Source organism: Dasypus novemcinctus, chromosome 9 (assembly GCF_030445035.2).
Source record: "Dasypus novemcinctus isolate mDasNov1 chromosome 9, mDasNov1.1.hap2, whole genome shotgun sequence".
Lineage (NCBI taxonomy): Eukaryota > Metazoa > Chordata > Mammalia > Cingulata > Dasypodidae > Dasypus > Dasypus novemcinctus.
In genome coordinates, this window is record NC_080681.1 from 62,630,211 (window position 1) to 62,655,218 (window position 25,008).

Genomic DNA, 25,008 nt, shown 5'->3' on the forward strand with positions numbered 1-25,008 from the left:
TCCCACATTAACAATATCTTTGTTTAGTGTGGTTCATTTGTTCCAATTGATGAACACATATTGAAGCATTGCTACTAACTGTGAACTATAGTTTACATTATAGTTTACACTCTGCCCTGAACAATTTTCTAGGTAACAATGTATATTGGTCTGTGTCATGCAGGACAATTCCAATGTCTCAAAAATACCCCCATATTATACCTCTTCCTCCCTCTCCCTCCCCTCAGAACCTCTAGTGGCCACTGCCTTTATATCAATGGTAAGACTTATTGAATTGTACACTTCAAATTGGTGAATTTTATTTTTTGTAAACTTTGCCTCAATAAAGAAAAAGCCATAAACAAACAGAATCCCAACTGTCTGTCAAGTGCTATGCTAGGAGTATGGTTAGATAATTGTGAGCTGGGTCCTCCCATCAGAGAACTCATAATCTGTAGACATAATAAAGAAGTACTTATAGTTGAGATACCCTAGAGATAGCTACTGCTGAGGCACAAAGCACAAGGAAAGGAGGACTTGATCTGGGAAGGCCCACAAAGTAACTCCTTAAGTTTTATTTTCAATGGTAAACAGAAGTCAGACAAGTGCTGAGGGGAAGGGCATTCCAGGCAAGGGCATGGGAATATGAAGCTGCGTGTCATGTTTTAGAAACCACAAGGACACTGCAACCATGAGCTGTGGAAGGGGCAAGAGTTGAAGCCCGATGGTTGGCATTGAGATAAAAAGGTGGAATGTTTCTAAAATTTCCTTATCTGATGAGATGATCATTACACACTTTTTCATTCCTTTCCTTTTGGCTTAAAAAACAAACAGCTTACTTTTAAAATCAACTGCTTTAAATAGTAATTCTTCCCATCTTCAAACAGGTCTCAGCTGAATTTGTGTAACTAAGGCTATACCTGAGCCTTTCATATGTTAAAAGGAGGAAATACGTTTTAATGTTTACGAAAGTCTTTAATACTAGCACATTAACAGCCATTTGGGAGAACTGCTGAGATTACCCAGATGTGGCTTGTGCTATCAAGCAAATAAGTTTCTTTGCACCAACAGAAATACAAAATCTTCCTTAAACATTTGTTTAGGGAAGGAAAAAGCCTTCTGAAACTGGTTCTTCATTCAACTCCATTTATATGAAATTCTTTGGATATCACTGTCCTTCAAGCCATGCTGGGCAGTGCATGAAGTTGTGTGGTGGACGCTGGCGCATAGAAGGGTTTTGATTAATGAATGGAGCACCTGCTTTTGAGGGCCTACTCTAAAACTGGGTGTTTTCTTGTGTATTATAGGCAATGGATTTTGAAGGCTGGGCTGATACCCTCTTTCTTCTGCAGTTCACCCTTTCCTGTGTGATGGGGTAAGCCTATACTGCCTTGTAGTCAGATAGTTTTCCTGGAGAAATAGGTTAGAGAAATTTGCTTAGACATTTGTCCTTCCCCCACGTCAATTGCCAGGGTATTTGTTCTAGAGTCCTTCACTTCTCAATATCCTGTTCAGATCTCCTGAGAATATCAAGTTAGGATAAGTAAGCCTCCAGATTCAGGTAGTTTCACAGCCCTTTTGGAATATGTCCTCAGGGCTATTGAACTAATCTCAGAGTCATGTTCCAAAGGAAGGAGGAAAAACAAACTATTATTACCGATAATCTACTATGTGATAAGCGCCATTATATTTCAACATGCATTATTTTGCTTTAGGTCTATGTTGACCACTTCACAGATATTGTTGCTCCCTTACATATAATGCAGCAGGCTTAGAACTTAAATAAATTTGTCTGAGTTTGCAGTTAGGTGGCTGTGGCACCATTTGATTGCAAGACTGATTCCTCTCTACCATGATGTCTTCCTCTTAGTACAATAAGAGGGTATCTGCAAATATGCCTCTTCTCATCTCCATATGACTTTCTTTAATGCATTTTTCCCACAACCAGTCAATTCAGTTGATATCTGTGACTGGATCTGGCATAGGCTAGGCATATAGTATACTTGTCATGGTGCCTTGGTATTGATTCAGGCTCAGAAGCCTCACTTTGTATTAGGAAATTCTATCTGCTGTCGCTTTGTTATCAAGTGAACCTGTATCCTCTCTTAAAACAGTTTGATTTTCTTCTATCCTTAAAGCTCTCTCTTGCCTTCACCCTGTCACAGAAATCATAATGTCTCATGGCAGGTTCATACCTGAACTGGGGTCTAAAGAGTATTCATGACTATGAATGGTTGTTTGAGTTTTGCTGAGGGTAGCTGGAGAGAACCATCTGGTAGGAAATGTTCATGTGTTTCTCTTTAATTTTTAATTTTAATTTTTAAATTTTTTTTGCCATAGAAAGCTTTATTTAAAAAGTACTCTTCTACGGCAAACAGTGGAGATTTTTTTAAACTTTCATATAAAAATATGGAATACTTCATGAATTTGCATGTCATCCTTGCACAGAGGCCATGCTAATCTTCTCCGTATTGTTCCAATTTTAGTATATATGCTGCAGAAGTGAGCACTCTAATTTAAAAAAAAAAATTCTCTGACTAGTTTCTGAAGCTGTAGAACAAACAGCAGTAAGGTGGGACTAGCTCATAGTTGGTCAGTGACTAAAATTTGCCAGCAGTGGCCAATACTGGTTGTTTCTCTTGGTTAGACATTATTATGAAATAAGTGACTGAATCTTAAAAGATACCTCCTCCTTCATTGCAGGTTTATCTTGATGTACGCCACGGTACTCTGCACTCAATATAATTCTGCTCTTACAACTACAATAGTTGGTTGTATTAAGGTGAGTTAAAAAAAATACTGTTAATTCTTTGTTGTTTGGTTTATTTGAAAATTGTTTCTCTAAAATAAGAGCCTGTTTATGACCTTATGCCCCGTAATCCTTATTTCCTCACCTGGTGTCTTGTTAGCTTGACACATTGTGGTGATAGTGTCTGAGACAATCTTTAGGAAGTGAGGTAAGGCACAATTTCTGCTTTTTGGCAACTTACCTCTGAGGAGTGTGGGGGAAAGGCGGATTTGTTATCTTAGAATAGAAGAAGATTGAGAGGCCTGTTTTCCACAGGCCCTGTGAATAGCTCAGTAGTCGTAGGCCTGTTTCTTGAACCCCCAAATGTGATATGTTCTGTTCTCAGCCTCACCAAGTTCTGTTTTGTAGAGAAAGAATATCTGCCAGAAGCTCATAGAGAGAGCTTTCCTATGCCTGAGCCAAACCTTAAATTGCCCTTTTTAAAGGCTATGTCTGACATTCCCAGTGATGTCATTTCCTCTTGATTCATTTTATTTGAGGCAGGCTCATTTGTCTTCAGCCAGGAGAACCAAGTCAGTTTTAAGCTGATGTTAGTAGCTTAAAGCCTGAGACCTCTTTTTAGCTGACTTAGTGATTCTAGTGCTTTAAGATCTTAGAAGCCACAGCATGCCTAAATTCCAAATCAATTAGTGAAATAGGCTTGCTTTCTAAAAAAGGTAAGACAGAGGATGTAGGTCCCTGATGATTTTTGAAAAAGGGGTGCAATTACCTTGTGACTTCCCTTCTGAAATAGTCAGTAGTAGGGCTGAAGGTACAGCGGTAAAGCTTTTACTGTTCTGCTATATTTCCTTCAGCAACCTAGAGGAATGGTGCTCATTTTGGAACCTGAATTTGAGTTAAAGCTACAGAAGTCCTGTCGCTTCAAATAATGGGATTGGAGTGTTTGGTGTGAATAGAATTCTAAAAAACTATAACAAGCCAATTCTGTAAAATGCCCAGAAAGGTAGAGACATTTCATGTACATTCAAGGGACTGGGCTGGCTGAAACAGATTTAGCCCCTCAATTAGCTCTCAGCTGTGTTTTGGTTTTGCAAAGTGAATGCTTCAAAACAAAGTGATGGCTACAGGAAAAGGATGGTCCAGGCAAGCCTGGGTTTAATTTTTAATAATGAAACTAGTTTCTTAGAATTTGTTAGTGTCCTTGCTTTATCATTATCAGCTATGCCTGCTAGTAGTCATGCTCTCATTAATATAAAGTCCAGTACCTTTCTTTTAACATATCCTCCTCCCCACAGTAGTCCAAGAACCACAGAGACTTACTCAAAGGTATTTGTTTTTCTTCTAAACTCTAAGAGGGAGGGAAAAAACCTATCACTTCTCACTGCCACATGGTATCACTATTGAGAGATGCTGTATTAGTTGCCAAGGGAGTGCTGATGCAAAATACCAGAAGTCTCTCCCCAGGGCCTCAGCTGTTTGAGCCTTCTCCTTTCTGTCACCTGGCAGGATCAAAAATGACAGCGCTCTCTCTTCCTGTGTCTCTCTGTCCGTATGAGTCCAGTTTATATCAGACCCAGTAAGGGAATGGTGACTCAACCCAAATCGTGTTTACTGACGTGTAGTTGAATCAAATCAAAGGCCCCTCAACAGAATTTAATGCAATCAAAGGATACCACACCCAGGGGAATGGTTTGCAAACTTAATCTTCCTCTTTTTGGGATTCATAAAATAAGCTCAAGCTGCCACACATGCCTTCTGCCTTTAGCCAGATAGGAAGCAATTTATGCCCTTGCTGATTCAGATTCTCACAGCCTACAGTGGAACTTCTCATATTAACCTCCCATTCATAATCCTTTAAGCTCAACTGTTGATCCCCTAAAGGGCTTTAAGCTTTCTTCTGTGCTGGAGAATCCCAACCCCACAAATCTTTGGTTAGCATTCAGTTTTCCTTGTGTGGTGGGAAAACCACTTAAGATAACTAGTTAAAAATAGAGATTATTAGGTCCATTCCCATATATACTGAATCAGACTTTCTGGAGCAGAGTCTGGAAATCTTCGTTTTTAATAAGATTTCCATATGATTTTCAGGTAAAGTTTGAAAATTGCAGTCTTTGTTTTGAGAGACCAGCATAGACTTCTGTGCTTCCTGATAAGTTCTGCCCTGGGGGAATTGGTGTTCTTTCTTGATAGCAAAACTTGGTTAGGATACCTTTAACATACACCTACACTTTTTCTAACTTTTTTTTTTTCCCAATTAAAAGCAAGTGTTTATTTTATATGAAGAAACTTGGAGAATACTGATCACAGGAAAAATTTTGCTAGTTCTGCTGAGCGCAGTAGGGTTTGGGTTTCTGTCCTTTCCTCTCAGAAACTCCCTGGGCAGTTTATGCAAATTGATCTACCTTCTCCCTGGATCTCTGCTATTCACAGAAGGAGGGGCAGCTTTTCTCTTGATAGAAGATACCAGAAGTCCTGTTACACACTTTACCAAGTTGCCTACTGGCCTTATTTATTGTTATATAATATTTCATTTTCCTCCCTTCTAATTATAAGGAGGTCTGCTCTAAGATACGCTCTCTGTCCTTAGACCTAGAAGAGGCTGACCTAATCTTGAATCATCTCTTGAAGGATACTCCTTTATAAAAAATTTTTTTGAAGTTTGTTTTGGCCTTTTAAAAATACTTCAGCACTTTACTTTCTGTCTCATAAACCTAATCTAGGAAATCCCAGGTAAAAAATGTTTGTGATGTTTACCATTTATGGAAATTGTAATAGCAGAGAGGGAGGCAGTGATTTATGAATGTGAAAATGGGAGGTTGGGGAGGAACTGAGTAATATTTTAAACTTTGGAAAATTTTCTTTTTTTTCACTTTTGTGGCCTAAAGATAGTTAAAAGGTGCCAGATAAACAGAAAATGTTAAGCAAGTCAGAGACGTGACTTTAGGTATAATAATTTCAGGTAACTTCCCATATATTTTAGAATAATACCAAGGAAGATTCCTTTAAAAGCAGTTTTATGCTGGTAAAGTCCCCACCATCATCTTTTTCCTCTTTAAAAGGAGAGGGAAAGATGGTTGCATGTAGGCAGTCTTCACTCCTTCCCTCAGGAGTCAATATGAGGGCAAAGCACTCTTTTCTAAGATTGCTGAATGTGCCTTTGTATTTTCTAGCCCTACTAGCAGCATGGTTTCTCTGTTTAGATTTATTGCAGCTCACATCATGGGGCAGAGAAAGTTTGATAAGCTTGTTAGTATTCTTCATTATTAATGGAACCACATTTACCTCCTAGAGAAGTAGTATGGAAAGAGGCTAATTTTATAAGCTTTCTTGTTAGTGTTTTTGCTCATACTACACTTACTTTAGGATTAGTATTTCTTTGTTGATATCGTCTGTTTATTTTTTTTGTGTGTTCTAAGTATAGGTACTTGGGTCACTCAGTGTGGATGACTTTTTGTGTTTATTTAGAAAGCTCAGTTAAACTTACATAATGGTTTTTTTTTTTCCAGAATATATTAATAACTTATATTGGAATGGTCTTTGGTGGAGATTATATTTTCACGTGGACAAACTTCATTGGTTTAAATATCAGGTAAATAAAAATATAAAAATGCAGCTACTTTAACAAGCAGTGTTTGGGTACATAGATAATGTCACAGTAAGGTTTGTTTGTTCATTTATTAAACATTTATGGAGTGGCTAGTATGTGCTAGGTAATGTCTCTATGTAATGCTTTTTAAGGAAGGGGGAAAACTTGTTTCATATTCTGTGCACAGTATTTGGGGGGGTCTTTCCTGGAAATTGAACTTCCTTTATTTGCCTTCAAAACACAGTCCTTTATTTATTATGTTAAATAGCAGTGCAATGTTCTCAAGATTCAGAGCTAAAGAAGAATACCAGCTCCTTTACAATTGCTTTGTGTGTGTCTGACCTTGGGCATACCACTTCATTTCTTTAGACCCTATTTATTTTCATCAATGAAGGAAATGAATTGTATTGTATGAACAATATTTTTTAGTTCTAGAATTTTGATTCCTGTGGTTTTAAATACCATTTATAACTTAAAAACTCTCAAATTTCTATTTGGTGTGTGTCTCTGTCCTGAACTCAGATGTGTATATCCATCTGTCCACTCGACATTTCCAGTAGAATGTCTAAAACTCAATATGTCTAAAACTGAATGCTTTTTATTTCTTCCAAAATCTGCTCCATTCGCATTTTCTATCATCTCAGTTGATGAAGACTGTATCCTTCTAGCTACTTAATTAAAACTTAGAGTCATCCTTGACTCTTCTATCTCAAAACCAATATCCAGTGTGTCAGCAAATTCTGTTCCCTGTACCTTCAGAATATATTCAGAAAAGGACCTGTTTTCACCATCTGCATTGTTTCCAGCATCATCTAAACCACCAAAGTCTCTTGCCTAAATTATTGCCCTACATTTGTATCCCTACTTTAACTCATGTACCCCATAGTCAATTCTCAACAGAATAGACAATGTATTCTTTTTACGAAATAAGTTAGAAGATGTCAGTCCTCTTTTTAAAGAACCCCATGTCTCCCAAAGTCCGTATAAGGCCCTACAAGATTTATCCCCTCTATACCTCTCCATCTTCGTGTCCAGCTTCTCTCTTTTGCACTTCACCTAAGCCACATAGATCTCCTTGCAGTTCCTCCAGACTAATGGACTTGCCCTCTTATTAGTCTTTGGTCTGGATATTTCCTCCACCTGGAACTCTGTAGTGCCAGAAACTTGCACAGCTAACTCCTTTATACCTATAAATTTTCACTCAATTATTACCTTCTCAAGGAAGTGTCTACCTAGACCACCATATTTAAAATTGCAACCTATTCTCCCTTTTCTGATATTCTGAAGCCTTCTTAACCTTGCTTTTCTGTTTCTCTTTTCCACAGTACTTATTTTCTAAATATCCTATGTAATTTTCTCATTTATATGTTTATTGCTTATTTTTCTGTTTCCCATTGCTAGACTATGAGCTCCATGAGGGATCTCTGCTTATTGTGTTCACTGATGTTTCCCAAGCTCCTATATGGGTTTTGGTGGTTGCGCAATAAATATTTGCTCAATGAATTCTGTGAGGATTGGCAAAAATTCACTTTGGAAATGATATGGCTCTATATTATGATAGTATCATCTCTTTAATTTGTACTGAATTGTATAACATCTCTGAACTTTCATTTATTCAAATATAAACAAATGATAATATCTACTCTAACTTCCTTACTTGGCACCATGAGAATCAGTTACTAATATTATCAATAGGTTAATAATTCATTTTTGGCCCCTCCCTAACATTTATTTTTTACTATTGTCTGTCTTTTAAAGGAAAAATTATTTGTTATTTGTATGGATAAGGGTTGGTGGGAGGGTGGGAAGCTATGTATACCTGAGAAATATATATTGTAGAAGAAAAATGAGTTGCGTCTCAAACCTTGTTTGGAGTTACAGTTCTGATACTTGCCATCTGTGTGACTTTGGATAAGTCGTTTATTCTTTCTGAGCTTCAGGTTTCTTATGTGTTGAAATGAATATACCTCTCCCTTTAGTGTTGCTAGAATTCAATATATAATGAATATAAAGTACCTAGTTTAATGCTTGACACCTATGCTTAGTAAATATCTGGCTGCTTCATTAACACTTGTAAGGAAGGGCCAGAGTATTAGTGGCAACATGGTGAGCCAGTTCTGACTTTAGATGTGACCTGAGTTGCATTCATTTCTGTACATCTGGATGTAAAGAATCATCATTATACAGACCTGACTCAGAGATGCCTTGATTTTTTTTTTTTTTTTTTTGGTGCCCGTAGAAACAATCAAATGACCAAAATGAAGTAAAAGCATCTCTGCATTTTCAGATCTCCGTTGTTCAAATATCTTAAAAGATAAAGAAATATCTTTTAGGAAAGGCTAGGTATCTTTTTTTCACATAACAGTCTATTTAAAACACCTTTAGGTACCTGAGTATGTTGGAATGTTAGCTTATGGCTTGGTCAGCATAGCGTATCAAAATCAACATCTTGAAAATTCTTCCAATTGAGTTTCTTTTTGTGTTAGATAGTGCATTATGTTCTGATTAATGTGTTTTATTTTAATGTAACATTTTTTGTGGTCTATGTATCTTCAAAAAATACAATTAAAAATAAATTTTAAAAAATGTGTTTTAAACAGTACAATTTTGCTGTAAAGAGTAGTAGATAATGATATCATGGTATTGTTCTTCTGTAGTATCCTTAATAATTTATAATTGCTTTCATATTTTACAATTAATTTTGCATCCCAAATATATTTTTTAATTTAATTTATTTTTATATCAGTGTTACAAGTTACTCAACACAAAATAATAGCTACATTAACAATAAATCTGCTTTAGTTAGCAATTATATTACCCCCTTATTTTTGTTCATTCCTCAGTTTTGAGGAATTTGGGATTATGTCCACTCTGACTACTTCAAGCTGAGAAGAAGCAGAGATATTATGGGGCAGAGGAATGGAATTGTTTTGCTTGCAGTTGAAGATGCTCCTTGCTTTTGGGATGAGCTTGGCCCATCATCATTGTTTCGTTAGTTGTCCAGGGTAAGCCCAAAGAACTGGAGAGAAGGAGTTGGCTGTATAGCTGCTGGGTTTTAGGTCTCAACCGGCATAGGAACAATCTGAAGGCTTTTAAGTCTCTGAGAAATATAATTAACAGGTAAATTGAAAAGTATAGGTTCAAATAAAAGAAGTAGAAGAATCCTGATTAGGGGATTTATGTGAACGATTATTACCATGTTATATTGGGGAAATAGCTTTTCATATTGTCCCAGATAGAGCTTATCCATGGAGTATTGATTTCATGAGGCCTTGTGGCTTGCCTATGGTGTCTGGATGCCCCATATATATTTTTTTAATCCCTGTTTTATTACAAGGCTAGGGAGAATAAGTTGATATGCTTGGTCATCCAGTAAGCTTTCAAATTATTTGCAGACTTGGGGTTAGAATCCAAGTATTGTGACTCCTGGTCAAATAGTCTTTTTATTTATTTTATTTTATTTTATTTTTTTTTAAGATTTATTTATTTATGTATTTCTCTCCCCTCCCCACCCCCACCCCAGTTGTCTGTTCTCTGTGTCTGTTTGCTGCATCTTCTTTGTCCGCTTCTGTTGTTGTCAGAGGCATGGGAATCTGTTTCTTTTGGTTGCATCATCTTATTGTGTCAGCTCTCCGTGTGTGTGGTACCATTCCTGGATAGGCTGCACTTTCTTTCGCACTGGGCGGCTCTCCTTATGGGGCACACTCCTTGCGCGTGGGGCTCCCCTATGCGGGGGACACCCCTGCACAGCAGGGCACTCTTTGTGTGCATCAGCACTGCACATGGGCCAGCTGCACAAGGGTCAAGGAGGCTCGGGGTTTGAACCGGCGACCTCCCATGTGGTAGACGGATGCCCTAACCACTGGGCCAAGTCCGCTGCCTAGTCTTTTTATTATAGTGTGCTTTTCAGCTTTTGGCAAGAAAAAAATATTGTCATAATTCTTTTTTCCCACCTTTTCTCTTTAAAATGAGAATTTTGTTTATATTGTTTACATTTCTTTTGATTTATCTTCCACTAGTACATAAACAGAATCAGAGGATGTAGATACTTTTTTTTTTACATAAACACCAAACAAAGAGACAGATTATTAGATTTTACTTTGATTGGAAATGGTATCAACTCCTCCTTAGCAGACTGTGCTTTGAAAGATCACTAACTGAACTATATCCTCAAAGGATTCTATGATTAAATCCAGATACATTTAGCATCCCTCCATTCTGTCTAGTTTCTTTGCTGTTTTAAGAAAAGTTAAAATAGCCCTCTCTCTGATAAGATCAAGTACAGGGAGCACGAGGTTTGCATAGGTGGCTTCTCAGGCTCCATCCAGCTTTAGTTCTATGATTTCAGGAGGCATTGTTTTTCATTGAGGCTCTTTTGAGAATCTGGCTGTCTCCAGCTTTCCTAAATGCCTTTTCCAGTAGCCAGTTCCTTAGTGCTCACTCACTCAAGCCAAAAAAAAAAAAAAAAAAGCATCAGAGAGGGTGGGAAAGGAACAGAATGAAGGGTGGGGGAAGAGCATGTCCCTGTACTTCCATCAGAGGCCAGCCTCTGGCCTGTGGCTTTGACTTGAGTAATGTAACCTTTCCAGATAATGACATTCTTAGAATTTGTGGAACTCGTTTTTATGTTTCTATTTTTTTCCTTCCTTTTTTTTTTTCTCCAAAAAAAAGGTGTGATTTAAATAAATAAAATTCACCCTTTTTAGTGTACAGTTCTGCAAGTTTTGATAAATGCATATAGTCATGTAACCACTACCACCACAATCAAGTTATACTCACCCCTCAAAATCTCCCCAACCCCTTTGATTTAAACCCTTCCTCTACCCTCAGCCCCTGACAAAGATCTTTTTTTTGTCTATATATTAATAGTTTCCAGAAGTTATAGAAATGATACATATGTATGGAATTTTATTTTACTTCTTTCACTTAGTATACAGCATTTGAGATTCCATTTGTGTTGGTGAATGTATAAGTTATTTGCACCTTTCTATTGTTGAGTAGTATCCTATTACATGGATACATCACAGTTTGTTTATCCATTTACCAGTTGATGTACATTTGGTTGTTTCCAGTTTTTGCTATTATGTTTTAACTGCAAAAACATTGGTTTAGAAGTTTGTGTGTGAGCATAAATTTTCATTTCACTTGGGTAAGTAGCTAGGAGTGGAATTCTTGGATTATATGATAAGTTAATGTGTACTTTTATAAGAAATTACTATTTTCCAAAGTGACTACTATTTTGTATAACCACTAGCAATATATGACAGTTCCATTTGCTCCACATCCTAGCTAGCCCTTGGTATTGCCAGGTATGTTTTTTGTTTGTTTTTTAATTTTAGCTATTATAGTAAATCTGTAGCGGTATCTCGTTGTGGTTTTAATTTCCCAGTGATTACTGATGGTTGATTACCTTCTCGTGGGCTTATTTATATATTCTTTGGTAAAGTAGCTATTCACATCTTTAGCCCATTTTTAAAATTGGGTTGTTTTCTTATTATTGAGTTTGAGAGTCTTTTTCCCTTTTAGATGCAAGTCTTTTATCAAGTATAACATTTGCAAATGTTATTTCTTAGCCTATGGCTTGTCTTTTCACTTTAACAGTCTCTTTTGAGGAATAAAATATTTTAACTTCCATGGAAATCTTTTTAATTTTTTTTTCTTCATATGGGGTGTTTTTTGGTGTTGTATCTAAGAAGTTCAAAGTCACAAAAATTTTCTCTTACATTTTCTTCTAGAGGTTTTATATTTTTAGGTTTTACAATTAGATACATGACCCATTTTGGATTAATGTTTGTATATGGTATGAGGTCTGGATCAAGGTTTTGTGTGTGTGTTTGAAATTTATATGTAACCAATCGTTTCAGCAACTTTTGTTGAAAAGACCTTCATTGTTCCATAATGAATTGCCTAATTTTTCATAACACTTTTTTGAGGTTCTTTATCACTATTTTATAAATGAGGAGGCTAAGGCTTAGATACTTCGAATACATTCTGAAGATATGCGTTGAGCCTGTTTCTGTAAACCAGGCGTTAGGCTTCGAGAGGGTCTTGGTACCTTCCCTCATCGGTCTGCTAAGGTCACAAAGACTAGTAGGTAATGGCAGGAGTTGTTTTACTCAGGTGTGTTGGACTCCAGAACCAAGTTATCACCCCTTGATGTATTATCATTCAGTAAATGGCTGAATGAATACAATGTAGCCTGGTAAGTTATATGTGTATCCATTGTCATGTCTAGATTTTTAGCTCTTTGAGGGCAGGGACCATGTGTCTTATTTGTCATTATATACATTTCAGTGCCTGACCCATAATAGGCATTCACTAGTATTAATAACATAATACTAACGAACACTTTTTATGCTTACTCTGTGTCAGGCATTGTCCTAAGTACTCTATACTTAATCTTTACAACAGCCCTGAGATAGGTACTGTGAATATTCCATTTCACATGAGAGGTTAGGAAATTTACTCCATATTCACAGCTGGTAAGTGGTTGATCCATGATTTGTTTTCAGTCTTCATACTTAACCACACTGCTGTGATGAAGAGATGGATAAACTTTCTTTTCATAACCCTTAATGTTATATATCATACCAATTTCATACTCTTAAGCCAGTCTCTTTTTGTATAACAGAATCATTTTGCTGTAGCCTCAGTGGCCAGACCAGGGTGCATGCAGTCTCTGGGATGTGACATGTTCAGCTCAAGAGCCTAGTTTTAGAGTTGGTTCCTGAAAATTTTGATCTAGTGCCTCTGCCCAGCCACCTGAATCCATTATTTCCTCCTTTAGTACTCTGCCTATTTCCTTAGAAGTATGTATTGCTTCTTAGTTCTAGACTGCTTCTTCTCCTCCTAATTCCATCTTTCTGTCTAGATCAAAGTTCTCCCTACTTTTTCTGTATTAGTAGACTGTCTTCGGGGTCCATGCTTCTCCTGACGTTAGGACAAAGGACATAAGCTTTGGCTATCTCCAACTTCCCTAAATGCCTTTTTCCAAAGGAGAAAGAAAATAAATGAAGATAAATTAGTGAAATATTTGCTTTGCTAGCTGATGTTAAGTAGTATGGAGAAAAAGCAGGGAAAGGGGATAGAGGGAACATTGGAATAGGGGTGTGGGTGGGTCACTTACTGAGAATGTGGCATTTTGTCTAAAGTGTAAAGGAGTTGAGGGAAAGAGCCACATTCAATTCTGGAAGGAAGAGTAAGTAAAAAGGCCATGGAGTAGGAATGTGCCTGGCATGTTCAAAGAACAAGGAGACCAGACTGGAGTAGAATGAGTGAAATGAGTTGGGGCCGCAGAGGTAACGGGGTAGGAAGGCAGATTAGGTAGGACCTATTGGCCATTATAAAATGATTTTGAAAGAGAGGAAGCTGTTGGAGGATTTTGAACATGAGTGGCCTGATGTTACTTGGTTTTAACATAAGGATCACTCTAGCCACTCTGTTAAGATTAGTCTAAGGGAAGAGGGAAGTATGGAATGATTATTTTATAGTAATGGATTTTGTTTATATAGGAATCACATAGCCTTTTATAATAACATTAAGCATTGGTATGGCATTAACAACAGCAATGGCTAGGCACTTTTTATGTTTTTTTTTTTAATACATTCTGCCAAAGGAGCTTTCAAAAGCTATCATCATACAAGTGTTACAAAGTAGCCATCCAAGTGGGCAGTCATAAAGGCTATGTTAGTTCCAGGAACTAAAATCATATAGATAGCTGCTGGGAAGACTTTGCAGAGGAAAGGAAATAGGCTAGACCTTGAAGAATATGTGGGATTTGGAAACGTAGAAAAGAGAAGCATGGCTATTCCATTCCAGTACTGCATGAGCAAAAGCATGGAGCTGGAAATGCAGATGTGGGAAGGAGGTAGGGGGGATGGGGTGTGTGCATTCCAATATTACTAGAGGAAGAGATTTTACAGGGTGGTATTGGGAAAGTAGGTTGATGCCCAAGTGTGAGGTGCTCAGATGCCTCATAACAGTTGAAGAATGAGTACCCAGCTAGGAAGACATTTTGAAGTAATAAACTACAGATAGTAAAGATCAGGTCAAGGCTTCTTCACTTAAAATGCAGTGAGGGCCTCATGGTGTGGCCAAGACCAGGAAGCCCTAAGTATACTCAGGCTCTTCCTTGATTTTTTAGTGAATGAGGTGTGCAGCCATGAGGATGGGGAGCAGCAACATCTGCCAAAACCCTTTCTGCTATTTGCAGTATTAACTCTTCGTGTGCCCCAGCATTTTTTTTTAAGATTTATTTTATTCTCTCTCCCCTTCCTCCCACCCATTGTCTGCTCTCTGTGTCCATTTGCTCTGTGTTCTTCTGTGTCTGCTTGCATTCTTGTCAGGTGGCATGGGAAATCTGTGTCTCTTTTTGTTGCATCATCTTGCTGCGTCAGCTCTCCGTGTGTGCAGTGTCACTCCTGAGTGGGCTGTGCTTTTTATGCATGGGGCAGCTCCCCTTGCAGGGCACACTCCTTGTGTGTGGGCATCCGTTCACGGGGGACACCCCTGCGTGGCATGGCACTCCTTGCGCGCAGCAGCACTGCACATGGACCAGCTCACCCCATGAGTCAGGAGGCCCCGGGTATCGAACCCTGGACCCTCCATATGGTAGGCGGATGCTCTATCAGTTGAGCCACGATCACTTCCCTGCCCTAGCATTTTGACTTGTACCCCTATGGGATGGCTACTATGTGTTAATGAACCTTTCGAAATTACCTTTTGTCCTATTATATAATTTAATTATCTTTTATATATTTACATATAAATATATGTAAATAATGTATATTGTGTGGAACATATATATGACTATTAGATAATTGTTATATATCTTAATATTAAGTCGTGTAATTAAATTATATAATTTTTTTAAAAAAGATTTTTAAAAATTTCTCTCCCCTTCTGCCCCCCCCCCAGTTGTCTGCTTTCTGTGTCCATTCAGTGTGTGTTCTTCTGTGTCCGCTTGTATTCTTGTCAACAGCACCAGGAATCTGTGTCTCTTTTTGTTGCATCATCTTGCTGCGTCAGCTCTCTGTCGCACTACTCCTGGGCAGGCTGCGCTTTTTTTGCACTGGGTGGCTCTCTTTACGGGGTACACTCCTTGTGTGTGGGGCTCCACTATGTGGGGGACACCCCTGCATGGCAGGGCACTCCTTGTGTGCATCAGCACTGTGCGTGGGCCAGCTCACCACATGAGTCAGGAGGCCCTGGGTTTGAACCCTGGATCTCCCATGTGGTAGGCGGATGCTCTATCCGTTGAGCCAAATCCTCACTTCAATCCTGTAAAGGTGGTGTTATAATCTATTTCACAGATGAGTTAACTAAGGCTCGGAGAGATTAAATAACTTAACCCATATCACAGAGCTTTGAAAATGGCAGATTGGAAAGCTCTAAAGGGTGATAGCTATAGGAACAACACAGCTCTGCTTTATTTGGCTGTGAAAAAGAATATGGGAAAGGCTCCCTAGCAGCTGTTCTATGGGGAGTTAAGATGAAGTAGATCAAATGTACCCAGAAATCCAACTTCAGTTATTTGGTAAGAATTATGGTTTATGTGAACTTAGTTCTATGGGCTAAGATAGGTGTGTTTTACATAAAGAAGGCAGAATCTAAGCTAAGAGGCAGAGCTACCTGGCTAAACACATGAACAAACCTATCAGTTATAAAGTGAGACAGAGACAAACTGGAGATTCAGCAGCCTGGATATTAGGATTCTTGTTTCCTGGCCACAGGGTTGCTCTTGAAGGCAGTTGGTATATATTTGTAAAAAAGGTATCTAATTATCTTAGGCTGGTGAATATGTTTGTGGCTGTAGGTTTAAGAGAGGTAGGTTGTGTTGGCATTCATTTTGAAGGTCAACAGTGGATCAGAATAAATGCAGTGGTACTCTTCAGCACTTTCTGGTCAGGCCACCAGTATTCTGTCTGCAAGGAACTATAGTTTTGTCTTTTTCTTTCTTCAGCTTGTCTCCTGGCTGTGTCTGCCTCAGCAGGTCTTTGTGGATTAATAGTTGATAGTGCTATGGCTTGAATATTAGACAAATAGAGAATTGCTTGAAATTAAAAAAGAAAAAAGACATATACATACCTAGACATGCCTAATTGTTGTACCTTATTTTCATGTGTATGTTTAACTTCTTAAAAGAAAGAGCTCATTGGCCAGTCCTAAGAGTTTTGTTTTGTTTTTCTTTTTCACTGTTTTTTAAAAGAGTTCTTTTTAGATCAATATTTTAAGATAGTTAACTGTATAAATATCAATTCCAGAGTACCAGAAGTCATTGACAGTGATGTGAATATTTGTGGAGATGGTAGATTAATGAGAAGTTTTTGCTTAAGATAAGGGGAGGATCCTGATTCAGAATCATTTAGAAGTAAAGCTCCCATCTGGGCTTTTTCTATCTTCCTTTCCCCCTCCTTTTAGGTTTTCCTCTTCCCACAGCTGTTAGGAAGCAGTTTATTTTATTTTACTTTATTTTATTTTATCTCCCTCCCCCAAGATGGCTTCCTCGTCTCTCTGCTCATTGTTTCCACTCGCCGTGTCTGCTTGCTATCTTTGCTCGTCTTCTTTAGGAGGCACCAGGAACCAAACTTGGGATCACCCATGTGGGATGTGGGTGTCCAACTGCTTGAGGCACATCAGCTCCCCCTAAGAAGCAATTTATATTTCATTTCCAAAGCTTTAACTCATCACTTCTTAACACATAGAATGCTTGTTGATGAATATTCAGTTCTCTTTAGGTAAAGATAGGTGATTCTAGAATTGCCATATCTGAAAATGTAAATATTTGGTAATGATCAAGTCAGGAGTAAATATGAAAAATCTTTTATTGTTGCTTCAAGTTAAAGTTTCTCAAAATCTGAATAGACTGTACTCTTTAATCTCTAGAGGTTAGACCCATAAAGTCTGTGTTTTGGGTTTTCTCTGGTTATGTGAACATCTGCCCTCCTCTTTCATCACATTAAATCTTAGATCACCCAACTTTTTGTTAAAAATGTAGGTCTATGAGTATCAGAGCTGGCAGGGAAGCAGGGAGAGGGGAATGGATATTTCCTGATTGTTCACTATGTGCCAAGCCTAGGGTTAAACTCATATGCATATTATTCCATTTACTCCCCTCAAGCCTATATAGATGATTCTTATTTTTGAATACAGAATCTTAGAGAAGTAATTTTCCAAATCATAGAGTTAGCTAGTGTATTCAGGATTTTAATCAATATCTGACTTTTTCTTTTCATTGCACTAACTATTCTAGGTGTGTAGCCAGCTAGATCATCACGAGGACCAAGTGTCAAATACATTATTGAACATTTTTTCTTGTCTTCTATCCTGCATTTCCTTAATATTTCTATCCAAGTGAAATCTGCTTAAAGTTTGTTTTGAGAGGAAGAATGAAAGAGCATTGTTATTTTTAGGTTGTTGAGGGAGGGGGAAGCTAGAGGAGGGTAGCATAAGGAAGGACAGGGCAGTTCTTCCATTCTGTTTGGAGTGAGATAGGGTTGGATTCAAAGGAAAATTGACTATTATGTTGATGTACATGTGAACCTCAAAGAATTTTTAGTTTCAGCAGGAAGACCACAGTAGCCATTTCCTTGGATTCCAGCCCAGCTACCAAGGAAGGCATCTACTTGATATACTAGAAAAACAAGAAAATTTTCCAGAAAAGTCAGAAATAAATTCAAAAAATGAAATGGAAAAAAGTTACCAGATGATGGAAAAGATGAAGCTCTATGACCACTGGCCCAAGGTTTGGGTTCATGAGGCCTCTTTCTTTGAATGGGGTCATAAAGGATACTCAGTTTGGCAATTATTTATTGAGCCCCTTCAAAGTACAAGGCCCTGAGCAAAAAGTACTCTGTAGAGATAAAAGAATAAGGTCTTGGGAGATTTACAGGCTGATGGAGACTAAATAAAGACAGAGTAACTGCAACATCAAAGTGGAGCTGGGGCCGTGAGGGAAGCAGCTTTTGCAGTGGAGAGATCAGACTGAGCTGGGCATTATGCAGGTCAGTCCATCATTAGGTTGTGTTGTGACCTTAGAAAATTATTTTATGACTCTGGAACTCTGTTTTCTCATCTGTAATATGGGCATCTTGTAGGAATGTTATACCTAACAGAAATATTGCAACAGCAGATATATGTAAAATGCTTAACAAGTAGTAGAATTGAATCATTGGTCACAGTTCAGTTAGTGATAAGTGCTGTGAGGTTCAGATGAGGAAGAGGAAGAATCTGGGGAGATTAGATTGGAGAAGGTTTTATATAGCATTAGTTGGGGTCTCAGAGAATGGGAAGCAATATGTAAGCATGTGCATTAAGGAGCTAGTACTCGTGCCTGGTCTTGCTTCCTTACCAGAGGGGTATGTAGTCCTCTTTCTCCTTGCTGCAGCTGATTTGGGGTTGGGACACCAAAACCCAGAGGAAAACAGAACTGATTTCAAATAAACAGCATATTTTTGAGTCAAGTAGTAAGGCAGAAGGTGAGGGCCAAACTTTGGGCAGGAAAGTCTGAAAGTAGGGCCCAGGTCAGGCAGTGCGCTGACTGGAGGAGTGGGTGGCAGGTTCAGTGAAAGAGCAGGGCAGGGCAGTTTGGAAGTGTCAGGTCTCTGAGCTCCCGTGGCTGACTTACAGATCAGTGATTGGAGCAGGAAGCTCTGTATTCCCAGTGGGTTTGAGGTTCCCAAAGAGAATAGACAAAGTAATCATTGTCCCAAAAGAGTGAACCCTGCTCGTGGTGTGGTGGACAAGTGACAGGTACCAGCAAACAACTGTCATAGGCTTAGTGCTCAGATGACAGATTCTCCATTGTAAACTTGCTTCAGACCAAAGAGAAACATTTACTTACTAATGGAGGTGTTTTCCATGCTTATTAAAAACAACTTTAGTTGTCTTGAATGCAGAAAATACAAAAAAAAAAAAAGAAATCTCCAGTAATCTCATCATCCAGATATAATTATAATTAATATTTTTGGTGTGTTCCTTCCAGACTTTTGTCTATTACAGTGTATATTAATGAACATATCCATGTTCATTTGAATAAAATGGGATTAGACAATACTTAATGTTTTCTGAGATTTTTTTCACTTAGGATGTCATTGCCTGTCTTCGTTTAATATAATTCCCCACTGTGAGACACTTACCATCTATCTAATTTTTTTTGCTATTTTAAGTTTTGGGCTAATGACTTTGTAGGTAAGTCCATGAAGATGTACCTAATTCAGCCATGAACTAATTTGTTAGATCAAAGGAGAAGCAAAATGCTAAGGCTTTTGATTTCACCAAATTGTTCTCCAGGAAGGTTGTATAAAACTGGCACTCCTGCTAGTATGTGCAAACTTTCATTTCCCCAAAGCATCAGCAACACTGGATAATACCGTGGTTGGGGAGGGGAAGGGTATCTCTGCTAATTTAATGGAGAAAATGCTGTATCTCTTTTAATTTTATGTGCTGGTGATAGCCCCAAACTCACACTAGTCTCTCCTGCATTTGCCATTCCTCCCTCCCTCCTTCCCGCCCTCCCTGATGGCTTTTTCTCTTTTTACAGCATTGCTGGAAGCCTGGTGTATTCCTACATCACTTTCTCTGAAGAGCAGCTGAGCAAACAGTCAGAGGCCAGTAACAAGATGGACATTAAGGGAAAAGGAGCCGTATGACCAGAGGGTTGCTTAAGCTTAAGTTGACTCAAGTTTTTGATCAACTCGGAACTCTGGCACTTCTTATGTAGATACTTAGGTGTCTTGATTATGGAGGAAATACCATTCCTTTATATTTGTACAATCTGAGGATTGATTGCTGCCTTTTTAAAATTTTATCTTGAGAGAAACCTATAATTGACTCTATTTTAAATATGCTCTTTGAATTAATTTATATCAGACTGGAAAATGTACCCTGCTTTTTAATTTATTTTTCTTCTATGGCAAAACATCAGTGTTTTGAAAATATTTTTATTCCATAATTTGATATCCAGGTGTCCCTGAGAGCTGCATATATAAGGTGTTCCAACAGGAGCCTCATTTTTAAAATTGTTGCTGCAAGTGTCTGGAGGCAGTTTAGTCTTCATTCTGCTAAAAATGCAGCTGAATATCTGAAACTTCTCTTCTTTGAATTTTATTTCCTACAATTGCATTTTCTTCATAAGAGTATCATTACTGCATTTGCAAAAGAAGACCATTTTGATGCTAAAAAAAAATCCATGGAGATTTGATGTGCTTTCCTGGGAACTTATGGGATAAACAGAATGCATTCCTTGAAAATACATTGTTCCTTCTTTGCTGTGTAGGATGGAGGTAGTGAAGGGATGGGAGAAGTAGGCCTTTTATTCTTTTATTTTTCTACTTGATTCATTCATTCAGCTAAAATGTATTAAGTAATATGTTCCAGGTATTGTGCTAAGTGATGGGGATACAGAGATGTTTTTGGGAGTGATTGAAAGATCTCACTCCTCCCATAGTGACAGAGAAGAGGGAGAACTTAGCTCTGCAAATCAATTCAGAAGAGGTTGTCACTATGAGCAAGTTATTTCAGCTCTCAGAAACTGTAAATCTGTAAAAACTGTAAATCTGTAAATGGGGTTAGAAGCACTTGTCCTAACTACCCCACAACAATACAAGTCCAGATGCTATGCAGTGAGATCAAATGCATGGAAAATGGCATTTTGTAAACCAGTGCAGCTCAGCGTTGCAAGCAGGCAAGGTAACCACCTTCCATATCTCCATATCTCCTTCCTCTGGGTTTTTACCTCTCTTTGAATCAACGTGACTAGATCCTTCCCCATTTCTGAATTATTGGTTTGAGGGAAAAGACTGGTTTGATGTTTCTGAATTGGTCTTTCTCTGGCAGTGTCATGTTGGGGCCGTCATCTTCCTTTCTCCTCATATGGCATGAGTATACTGCTCTCCTTTTGACAGTCTTACTTTACCTGTCCCACCTATATCACAGCCCTTTGGTTCACTTATGAGCTTGCTAAGACCAATGCTGCGTTCTGGGCGAGCAGCTATGAACAGGCATTGCCTGAATTGCTTCTTGTGGGTGTGTTAACTTAAACACAATCCTGTGACTCATCGCAGAGACATTCATTGACTCTGTGGATGAGTTGTTTGCTCACACTACTTGTGCAGTCAGTGTATAAGACTGGGTATCTTTGAATTGCTACACACACTAGCTTCTGTTGAGTTTGGAGTCCTCTGGGCTCTGTTGATCTAAACACTTTGTATTTTGTGTCTCAATAAGGCACCTGGAAGAGAGTTTTGATTATTTTTTACTTGATAAAGAATTATATTGAGGTCACTTTCATAATCATGTCTCTCCCTTTGGTTTGTCTTTATTAAAGCCTGGCCAGTGGTGCTGTGTCCCCAGAATTAGTCTCCTGGCAGCTCCCACTGAGTTGTCCTTGAGACATTGAGAGGTCCTAGGCTCCTTTTTGTCCAACATCATCTGAACTGATAAAGTTCCAGTGGGAGAATAGGATATTATGTCAGATGGGTGTTATTGTCTTTATTTTACCAATGAGAAAACAAGACTCAGAGAAAGTAGGTGACTTGTTAATAAGTCAAAACATGTTTATTTCCACTGAACCATGCTGCTATTTTTTTAACTGCCCTTCCCTTCTGAGGGAGTGAGGAAATGGGGTGCTAGATAAGTTAGCTTGAGCTCTTTTAAAGAGGCAATAGTTAACTGAATTTGGAGAGAAATAACTAGGCTTGCAAACCTAGCAGGAAGAGTGACAGATCAGTCTTTACTTGGAGCCTTCATCCACCTTCAGGACTGACCTCAGTTGATGTGTATTTTGACTGTGAATGTTCCTGCCACTACCTGGTTTTGTCTGGGTACAGTAGAAGTGTATAGTGGGAGCTAATTTTATTGCTTCTGTTACTTCTTCTGTTAGCCACATGGAGAGAGGTTTATCATTACAGATAATGTTTTGTGAAATTTCTCATCATGATAAGCCTTTGGATGTGTTTTGAGGTGTTGGGCTAGAGCCCTGCCAGGGATTGAGCTGCTTTTTGGCAGTTGGGTTATCTTGAATGTCTGTCACCTCTCCAGGTGTATTTGAGAAAATCATGTATAGTATAGTTACAACTTCACTAAACGTACATGACAGGCTTCTATCTCTCAGGGCCACTGGCCTATGCTGAACCTTCTGGCTGACCAGAAGCGTACAACGACTCCCAATTTTTGCCCTGTGTCCTGATTCCTGGAAGTTACCTACAACTGGCACCAAAATGTCAACAGCAGCTTGGAGAAATTGGAGATTGAATGGACTGGCCAGCCATTCTTGGGATCTGTGTTTTAGATTATGTGCAGACCTAGTATAGTACACTAGAGATTATACCTGGTACCTACCCTAGCACCTCACAGAATATCTGAATTTTACTCAAAGTTTGATATCTTATAAGGTAAAAATTCTTTGGCCTATCTCCTGGGAGAAAAAGAGAGTCTAAGTTGAATTCTTAATTTGCTCGTCTATGGAATCAAGAATCCATGGAAGACGCTGGTCAATAAAACTGATTCAGGATCTTCACAGAAAGTATATTAGAGTGTTGCATTTTGTGGGTTAGGAATAGTACCAGTGGCCTTATTCAGTGAGCAAAGATGAACTGAGCATCTGGCACTATGGTAAGCTCTGGGAAGCCTGAGGTTACATGGCATGGTTCTTGGCCTCAAAGAGTATATAATTATGTAGCTAGAGGTGGTGACCTGAACCCTAGTTGAGAAAAAGGAATCAGATGAAACTCCTATGTTTTTTAATCTGAGAGGACTTATGTAATTCTACTCTTTTAGCTCTGAGTTATGTAACATTGCTCTTAGAAGTCTGTGCATAGCCTGGGTCTCTCCTGCTTATACTGCATGTTTTCTTGCTTCCCCATAATTATGTAATACTGGTTCTCCTTATGGATAAGTGTAATTGATTTCAGTGTTCAGAAGAAATGAGATAATGTATGACTCAGTACAATGCCTGGTACATATTAGGCACTCAGCTAATTTAATTACAGTCATCATTTCATGGTAGGACTCTAGGCAAAACAAGATTCTTAATTTGTGCTCCTTAAATGCTAGAGGCCTGAGCAATGTGCATGCTTATTGAAAAACGTGACCCTGTACTTCATTGCCTCTAGAATGCTTAGATAATAGTCTCTCTTTCTCTCTCTCTCTCTCTCACACACACACACACATACACACATACCCCTACTGATTATAATTGTGTACATTGTATGATACAGATGATTCCACCTATTTTTAAAGAGGAAGAGAAGTTACATTTCATATTGTGATGGTAAATTTCATAACAGGAAAACTCTTTTCTGTATTAGAGGAAATTAATTGAAATTACATTTCAAAATGGTAATTCAATGAAAACTTTCCCAATTTGTCACCTTCAGATAGCTCCTGAATAGGCTAGGCATTCCTACTTCCCTTTTCTGAATTAAATGCACTTGACTACACACTGCCTCTGCTTCGAGGCTTATCTCAGCTGTCGGTATATGAATCTCTTGCACCATCCTTGTTTTCTAAACCATCCTCTGAATTCTTAAATTTTGTATGCCACTTCATCATAATATTAGTGGTGATATTCTGCAGTGTTTGTTTTTTTTTTAAGCTTTGTTTTTAAAAAATACTTTTAAAAAAATCTACTGGTTAGATTTCTTGTTGAACAAAAATGTTTTTAGAGATTATTTTGCTCATGTTTTCTTTCTTATGTTGATGATCATTTGATTTTGTCTACAAATGTTCACCTCTCACAATATCTTTTCAATATAGATTCTATTTACCAAATGACCAGTTTAGTGTTTTTAAAAGGTATCGGAGATTGAGATAGATAAATCAGGTGACATAAAAATGAAAATTATGTGCCTAAATATTTTTATAGAGGTGTCAAATAAATACTTTTTTTCCTGAAAATGTGTATTAAAATTCTTTTCTAAGTGCATGCAGAGACAATCAAGGGCCACAAGTCTGCCCACATTTAAGAGGATGGCATCCAGTTAGTTGAAGGAGACAAAATAAATAACTGTTTGTCATAAAAATGCTTTGCATGAATAACACATATGACTAAATATCCAGTGTCTTTGGCATACTTGTGGTAAATTATAAGAAATTCTAACCTTTCTCCTTTCAGGATATTTCAGGTACATAATCAGGCTTCCTTGAGTAGCTAGGAAATAAATAAAAATATGCTCATCAAGAAGAGGCATTTTCATACAGGCAGACCCAACAGAGGGAGAAGTACATTAAGGCATGGATTTTGATCAGTTCTTAAAATCCTCTGAGAATCGTTTTTTTCCCCCTAATTTGTTAAAGATAAGTGCTCTTTTTCATTCAGCCCTTTGCTGGTTTCTTGTCTTGCTTGGCTTCTTTGCAGCACAGTGCTGTGGGGGAAGCCACAGAAGAGATATTGCCGAAAGGAACAGAGGAAGCACAGACCAGGTATCTTTGTGTACCCACAGCAGTCCAGCAGTTACCAGGTATCCCCAATTTTTCTGTCTCATGGCTCTCATCACTTGGGACTTGTTGCTGTTTGCTAATCTACCTCTCGAGCCATACTGAGCTCACTGGGACCAGGCTTGGCACATTCATGTTTACAGATGAAGCTCAGTGATGTAAAATTTCCCAATATGGTCAAGAAACTCACATTTAAACCCCAATCAAAAAAAAAAACCAAAACCAAAAAAACACCCTAATCAGTCTGACCCAAGACCTT

At 38.2% G+C, this 25,008-nt stretch overlaps 1 protein-coding gene and 1 non-coding gene across 2 annotated transcripts in view; one reads left to right on the plus strand and one right to left on the minus strand.

Moving 5' to 3' along the window:
• The window catches only part of SLC35D1 (solute carrier family 35 member D1), a 50,913-nt gene extending 26,704 nt beyond the window's left edge, over positions 1-24,209 (plus strand). The window contains exons 9-12 of the mRNA XM_004483680.4: positions 1,287-1,354; positions 2,683-2,761; positions 6,235-6,317; positions 19,855-24,209. Coding sequence (XP_004483737.1) covers positions 1,287-1,354; positions 2,683-2,761; positions 6,235-6,317; positions 19,855-19,963 — 339 coding nt within the window. The 3' untranslated portion in view covers positions 19,964-24,209. The remainder of the gene's footprint in view (positions 1-1,286; positions 1,355-2,682; positions 2,762-6,234; positions 6,318-19,854) is intronic.
• LOC111761990 (U6 spliceosomal RNA) lies at positions 2,383-2,489 on the minus strand. Its single transcript, XR_002795210.1, has one exon. It is a non-coding gene; the product is annotated as a U6 spliceosomal RNA (small nuclear RNA).
• Positions 24,210-25,008: the final 799 nt, after the last annotated feature.